At 44.7% G+C, this 8,071-nt stretch overlaps 2 protein-coding genes across 2 annotated transcripts; both read right to left on the bottom strand.

The window, feature by feature from the left end:
* Positions 1-819: 819 nt before the first annotated feature.
* LOC307230615 (guanylin-like) lies at positions 820-2,180 on the bottom strand (the record flags this gene model as incomplete). Its single annotated transcript, XM_080001051.1, has 3 exons — positions 820-890; positions 1,663-1,816; positions 2,109-2,180. 3 exons carry the CDS (start codon positions 2,178-2,180, stop codon positions 820-822), a joined length of 297 nt encoding a protein of 98 aa, XP_079857177.1.
* A 3,542-nt stretch (positions 2,181-5,722) lies between these two features.
* On the bottom strand, positions 5,723-6,921 carry LOC307230616 (guanylin-like; the record flags this gene model as incomplete). The annotated part of the gene is made up of 3 exons (XM_080001052.1): positions 5,723-5,781; positions 5,920-6,115; positions 6,847-6,921. 3 exons carry the CDS (start codon positions 6,919-6,921, stop codon positions 5,723-5,725), a joined length of 330 nt encoding a protein of 109 aa, XP_079857178.1.
* Between the last annotated feature and the right edge of the window lie 1,150 nt (positions 6,922-8,071).

Here is an 8,071-nt window from a genome sequence, read left to right on the forward strand (position 1 = left end):
TGAAATGACGCCACAGCACCGCTAGAGGGCAGCAAAATACTGTTCACATATGTCTACTGTACATCTATTTTTCTTAAATATTTTTGTATTGTATTTATACATATGTTGATTACACTTATATATTAAACGTTATATTTTATATTCAAATCCTTAATGTTTATTTTACATTTATTTCTATATTTCTATGTTTTTGGCATTGTTGCACACGTATATATTTTTCTCACGTGGGTTATTATATTTCTTTCTCACTGCTACTGTTCTGTTTCAGTCTTTGGAGTTTGCCCTTTTATCATTTCACTACACCATGCTTGTATGGCCGCATGGGACAAATAAACAATCTTGAATCCTGGAAACGTGGCTTAATGAATAATTTGTCGACTATAAAACTGATGGCGTAACACACAACATATTTTATTATTATCAAGCAGTTGGTAAAGAAACAACACAATATATTCCACAATGCAGTCCACTTTTCATTTTGAAAATGATTTATAATCCAGTGAAACCTGTCACCTGACATAGACTGTATAAAAATATTGCAGACCAGAAATCCCCAATTGTACTGTCGTCCTACACTCACGGAAGACGAGCAATGAACTGCAGATTTACGACACAATAATTAGTTGCTATAAACTATTTTAGTAACCAATAAAAGAGGGTAAAGTTCTTCAGTTTGACCCATGCCTTCGGGGTCACCGGGTGTCTGCGGCTGACGCACAGACATCCTGGATGAAGACGGAGGGAGATGTGAAGGGGCGACAGACCCCTCCGAGGCCCCTTTCGGAAACGGGAACATTGTTATCTTGACGGATTGTCGCCTCACAGCAGGCAGCCGTAGCAGGAGGGGTTAGCGCAGATTTCACAAGCGTCTTGAGCCTGGGCGACATCCGCTGGAAAGCCAAGGAGGACGAGCAGTGTCAATATTGATCTCGACATAAAGTGTGTTTAATGGCGTTCACAAGGACCTGCCGACAGCTACTCCTAATATTGACAGTGGGAGGAAATGCATAGTTTGAACCGTTTTCAGAACAGTACACCTCACAGGTGCCTCTCATGTTTAACAGCTTTTGTGTCTCGAGGGCAACGGAAACTATGGAGGAGCCACAGTTTGGTTTTTAACATAGTTTGAGGTAAAAAACCGGACTTTCCCACGGTAAGCATCTGCCGTGTGTGCCTACCCGACAGCTTGTGCCTCCGTGATGCTGAGCGCGCGTGTCTGAGAAATAAGGATGTGGATTAACGGAGGAGGACTCCGGGGACCCGAGACGCTGCGTAAAGGACATTGGTAGAAGTGAAGCACCACCGAGGCTACGGGCAAATCTGGTATTTCATCTCTAATATTCATTGGCGCCAATGAAAAGTCTGATTCTAACGGGTTTTTACCGTAATACCCAGTATATACCCAGTATACCTAAGCCTAATGATGACCAAACAGGCAATTACATTTCGTCAAGTCATTTCACGACAACAACTCAGCATCTATGCATCAGGGAGAACAGCAGCTTTGCAGAAAATACCAGGTGGAGACTTGATGAAAAGCTGTTTTTTTTTGTGCATGTGCAGATTGAGCGTAAAATACACCAGACAATACTTCAGAAATTGGAGTCCCCTCACATCTGCCCCCTTTTTAGTTTGTGTATATGTGGCCTCGTGGGGCCTCACCCAGTCTGGAGAAGGCCCCGGCCGCGTCCTCCTCTCGGCACAGCGGCAGGAAGACCCACGGCAGGGCGGGGTTGTCACAGACAGCGGAGCCGTCCACGTCCATCAGCTCTTTCAGCTTCTTCACGGCCTCCAGGGGGAAGCTCCAATCTCCATCCTGCAGGGGAAAAAAAATACAAAACACAAAACAAAAGAAAGTCAAAACGAGGGGTGGGATCAATGGTTTGAGGATAGAAATTTGATTTGGGCAGAAATGACACGCATCGTCTCATGAGTTTTCCCCGAGTATGAGATGTGACGTCAAATGTCTTCACGCTGCATCCCGACCCCCGCACCGCACTCGGGCAAGAAGAAAATGAAGTTAGTCACACACAAAACAAATCCGAAACCGAAACGCAATCCATCACCCCGGCCCGTGAACAAAGGAGCACATTCCTGGAAACAGTCACCTTAACCTCCACGGCCAGCGATCCCGTGGAGATAAACAGCACCAACAGCAGGGCAGCACTCATCGCTCTCATGTTCGGGCAAGGTCAAGGTGTCTCCGACTCCTCGATTGCCCGAGGCTTAAACTTCTGGCTCCTCTGCGACGCGGCCCCCTCATCCATCTCTTATAGGTCGGAGGACGGCGAGATTATCTTAGTCACTGATTAATGAGGGCGACTCCAACGGGGGGGTGGGGTGGGGGGCGGGACGGCACGGGACTGGGTGCAGCGAGCCGAGGAACTAACAGGGAACACACCTGGGGTTGGCGTTTGACTCAGAAGATAAGATTACCCGGGGCAAAGGCTAAGTCCGCAGGATCCTCTTTTTTAAGGTTGATAACGACTATCTGTCCCGCCCACCGCTGCCGCCGCTGCCGCCGCCGCCGCCGCGTCTCACTGTTGACTCTGTGCTTCAGCCTTACACACCATTAGCGGCAGCATCGCCCAATTAATCTTCCACTCCACATCGCTCCCACAGATATTAGTCACCGGCCTGTCTGATAACGGGGTTGACCGATACGCGTAGAGCTGGTGCGACAAAAGCACTCGAAATGTCAGACGTACGCAGAATGGCGGAGGAGGAGGAGGAGAAGGAGCTGGAAACCAAAACTGAGGTGATCTCCGCACCACATTCAGTCATCCTTCATTTCATTAAGGTGCCATTCTCACCATTTTGACTGCTCTTTAATCTTTCAACTATTTCCTTTCAAAGGATCTTCTCGGCCGTCGTCCCCCCCCCCCCCCCCCTCGGTGCAGACTTATTCAAGACTGTAAAAATGTTTCCCGGTTTGATTCATCTCAATTTCTGCTGCAAAATGTAAAAGGTACGGTCGGAATGTGGCGGAAACATCAGGCCTAGGAATTTATGGATACTGCCTTATGACAAATCAACAGGTCGCTGGTGGTGTTTTCCCTTCTCCGACAAAGGTTACTTCAACTCTGTGCTGGTGTTTATCTGGAGGCCTCACATGTGCAGTAGACTAAGGCCTGTTACACATCCTACACAAGACGACCGATCAACGCAGAGAGCAACGCAAGAGGCGTTTCTCGTGTTTTTCCATCCTTCAACAATGCATGGAGTGAGATTGCCAGTGAGCTTCCAGAAATATTGCTGAGCTTCATCCAATTGGTGCGAAGGCAGGACGGTTGAATGACATTCGCTTCCTGGCATTGTTGTGGTATTTAAAGGATGTACTTGGCATCTTCCCTTCTTTACTTTTCTGTGGAAAAATACAAAATGATACATTCCTCCTCAGTCGCCGTATTTTAAAATACCCCGCTCGATGCTTCCTACTACCCAATGAGTGCTTTCGGGGCCCCCTTGTGGCTTAGCCGTTTATGAATTGGATAAGGCCCCAAAACGTGCTGGTGGTATGAAAGCGAAACAGTTGGGTAAGGTCACTGTGGTAGCGGAGAGCCAGCACTGTCTACCGGCAGGGGACGCAGCTGCAGAAGATTGGGGTGATGAGCGAAGTATTGAAAAGCTGCAGTGGTTTCACCTCTCTCCCTCTCTCCCTCTCTCTCTCTCTCTCTCTCTCTCTCTCCCTCTCTCTCTCTCTCTCTCTCTCCCTCTCCCTCTCTCTCTCCCTCTCCCGACCCTCTTGCGTAGCTTACGTAGGGGATGTAACAGGTCTTAACCTGACTTTGTTGGAACTCCCAGGGAGTCATCTCCAAGGGCCAGGATTTGCTATGCGTGCAATGTCGCTTAGATCAGTGGTTCTTTATCAGTGTGACCCCTCTAAGATCTTTTTTCAACTGAGTACCCCCTTCACTGGCACTGGGAGAAAAAAAAAAGAGAATTGAATAATTTACTCTACGTACATCGTATGTTTTTTTATTTTTTTTAAACATCATATATGAGCAATATTTTTTAACACTTAAATTTTCCGAGTACCCGCTGCAATACCCCACAGTACCACTAGCGGTACAAGTACCCCGATTTGAGATACACTCGCTTGGATCATGCATCTTTTCAATTTATATGTCAAGAGAACGAAGTGACGAAGTGATCCTTTTCATCAGTGAGCTGGTGTACCTCATTAAGGTGGCGTCTGAGAGCGTCCTGTTCTGAGCGAGGGTGTGTTACCGACCGACACGCCCAACGCGGCATCAAGGGCGGCGAGGCCTTTGATTGCACGATTACCAATGTGCCGGCAACTTCATCTCCCCCACTTTCTCTCCTTTTTCATTAAGTCACAACAATCAGACCCGACTCCGCGGAAAGGAACGGGGCAAAAGCTTTGAGAGAGAGTGTGATGAGTGCCGCGTGGTGTGATTGGGGTTCGAGCGCTTAAAAAAGACACGACAGACTGAGCTCCTCGAGCCATCGAGCGGAGACGTCTGCACATACAGTGCTCCCAGTAAAGTCTGGCTACCAAGCCCAGCGCTGCAATGTGCTTAAGCTACAATTGTGTGAAGTCTATGGAGGATTAACTTCTCAGGATGTTGTTTTTTCGCTCCGAGGGAAGGTTCCTCACCGCCAGCAGCCCACGCTGCAATTGCCTTGGCAAGCTTTGAGAACGGGAAACTTTAACGCTTACTTCACGCCGAATCCGTCGTCGCATCGGACGGTGGGATCCTCCCTCCCAGTGGCCGTCGTAGGAACTGCGTCTGGGTTTTGCGTCACCAAACATGTCAGGGATAATGGCGGAGCATGAAAAAAATAAATTTACTAATTTACTTAAATACAATTTTAAACACTTATTTACGGATATTAAAAGAGATTAATTGATTGTGGATATGGTGACATCCAAGGTTGTTTTATATACGTGACTTATTTACTTATTTACTAGTTTTAAGCCCGATTCCGATAAAAAAAACGTGATTGATGTCACTCGGACTGTACGACTGTTGGACTGAAACTTGTCGCATGAGTTAAATTACTCCAATGAATTCCGGAGTCTCAAGCTTTGCACGCGTGGAATCCAACTCTCCATAGGAATGAACGGACTTCTGGTTCTTGTCATTTGGCGGATTCGGTGTGAAGCCCGACCTAAGGATCGTGGCAAGGCATTATTGAAGAAAATGTCAAAGGTTCTCAGGAAAGCATCTTACGTAATTAAAGAACAAAGCCCACTGAACTTAAATTCAAAAGAAGAAAAATTTGCAGTTTTTTCAAGGAATGACCACAAAGCAAACTTGATGTATCATGTATTGGTTTTTTTTTTAATTTTTTTATTTATTTTTTTTCAAACGTTAGTAAAAAAAAAAAAGAAAAAGAATGAAGGCATCTCCAGTTTAAATAAAATCTGGCGAGAAAGAAATGTAACGACAACATTGAAACCGAAATCATGTGTGTGTGTGTGGGGGGGGGGGACTTATCAGAACAAAATAAGTGCTAAAATATGCTGCTAAGTAACATTTTTCCAGGAAGCATGTGCCTTTCCTTTTTTTTTGTCTCGTTTTAAATGACACTCTTAAAAAAACTCCATTGGTTGGAACATATTAAATGGAAAGATCAAATAAAAGAGTAGCAGAATAGCAAAAAAAAAAAAAAAAAGGAAAGAGAAAAGGTACACTGCGAGTATCAAAGAATGGCAAGACGTCTCCCCGTGTCCCGGCTGGATCTCCGGGTTTTTTTAACAGCCGGCGCAGGCGGCGAAGGCACAGATCTCGCAGATGTCGAGGGGAACCATCGCTGATAGGAAGAGAGAGAGAAAGGATATCCAAATTATTATCAGCTTTGTGAATCATCATTCCTTCCCCCAGACGTACGATTGAGGCTTTTTACTTAATTATTATTATTCTTTTTTTTTTATTTACAATTGGGACTCACCTAGTTTTGAGACTATCATGGAGGCGTCGTTTTCCTGGCAGAGGGGAACAAACTCCTGAGGCAGGACGGGGTCGGCGCAGACGGTCGCCGGGCTCGTCCTGATTCGTGGATTCGGCTTCCCCGCCTCGCTGCGGCGGCTCTCCATCAGCTCCTGGAGCCTCCTCACCGACTCCAGCGAGATGGAAAATTCACCCTCCTGGAACGAAAGAATAAAATGAAAAACATGATATCAAATCTAAATGTCCATGTTCAGCCTTGAGCCATTCAGTGGATTACCTACAGTCGATATCCTCTTTACCGTCCATATGTGCACAGAATGACATTCTATCCATCATGTCTGCACATATTCTGCCATATTTTGGCGGTTTGACAGCAAATAAATCCTAATCTCAGACTAAATCACACTTTCAATCCGGACTAACAGAAATGGTCTTTCCCAGTCATGTTTTGAAATCGTGTCAGACTTGCCCTAGTCTTGGGTTAAAGAATCTGATTTCCAGAAGGAAGATTAGAGCTGACCCAGTTCTAAGTGAAGGATGAAATTAAATCTCTGGCTTAATGGCCGTGGCCTCCAGGTGGAGCAGGTCGATCTGGACTAAGACCAGCACCAAGACCAGACAGGAGGAGCTGACGGGTCCTTCATCACCTCCCAGTCTGGATCGAATTCTTCTTAAATTATTCTAACATCTCAGAAAGGCATTTTTAAATTCTGGATTAACTCAAGAAGGATTACCTTAGTGCTGGTTTCGATTAAACCCGGCAAACCCGATTGTTACCCGACAGCGAACAAGGATTCACCAGCTGAATCCAAACACATTATGTGCAACATCAACTACCCTCGACATAGACGCCATTCAAGTCTTTAAGCGCAACCTCCTCAAAATACCCACTGGGGCCAGTATAACGGGACTATCCAGTGGAACATACCTGGACATGCACCGCCTCGGCGGTGAAACTCAGAGCGAGGACAAGGAGAGCGGCGGTGGCGAGGGAGGTCTTCATTTTCGGTTTTGCTGGTGGCGGTAGTGTTCTCTGCTGGTGGGAGTTGTGCTCAGGGGCGGCTCAGCTGGGTGTCTGCTCATCCCTCCTCGCCCATCCCTCCATTTAAACAGTTTCTTCAGCGGTCACGTGACCAGGGGGGGCCGTCATAAACCAGAGTTTTCTCTGGTTAATGAGTAGTCACTGGCTTTTATACTGTTGTAAACGGAGGGATTCGTAAATCGTACTCAAATGCCTGGGCTGTCTTTTTTTTATATATTGTTCTCCCATCTGTCTCTCAGTGACATGCATGCATTTGAACAACCGTGCTCAGCATCTGCTCAGTTTTAGATGGAAACCTGACCTTCTGCTCTCTTTGCTTCATTCTTTCGGTGTTGTAATATCATTTTATTTTTTATTCTATTATTATTATTTTTTTTTTAATCAATTCTTACGATTATCATTATTGTTATTATTATTATTATTATTATTATTATTATTATTATTATTATTATTATTATTATTATTATTATTTTATTCTTTATACTACTTCTTTTTTTTGTTTGAATCACAGTAAATACTAAATGAGTTGAATAACATTTTTTTTTAAACTATCTCTCTCCCTCCTTAGCTCCTTCTTCCTTTCCCTCCCAGTCTTTCACACTTCTAGCAGGGAGACAAGTTAAACAACAACCTTGACGCTTTAGTCACAGGAGATAGCCGCATGATAAGGCCACGCCGGACTGTTGTTAGAGAGCCTCGTATCCACGTCCGTTCAAATCAATACGGCTTTGTCTGTTTGGGAATAAAACTCCAAACCTCGGTCGAATATATTTTCGTCAGATTGCGGATCAGTGGCAGCAAACCTGATTTTTTTTACGCTCTTGTGTCGCTCCGCGGTGCCTGCATGTGGTACTATACACTGTTATACTACGAGCACAAAGTGTCCCAAAATGGTACAAAGGCTTTCTATTGAATTCACCTATTTGACCAATCTGATAAAAAAAAATTAACTATGCATAAAGGCATAATTTAAGAACATTTGAATATTAAAAATAATTAGAATCATGATAACATATTTTTTTATGACTATTAACTTCTAATTAAGATAACACAAATTAGTCTTATATCCCTTTTTCTCATTATTTTTATCAACTGCTCATGACAGAATATC

Source organism: Zeus faber (genome assembly GCF_960531495.2).
Source record: "Zeus faber genome assembly, chromosome: 5".
NCBI lineage: Eukaryota > Metazoa > Chordata > Actinopteri > Zeiformes > Zeidae > Zeus > Zeus faber.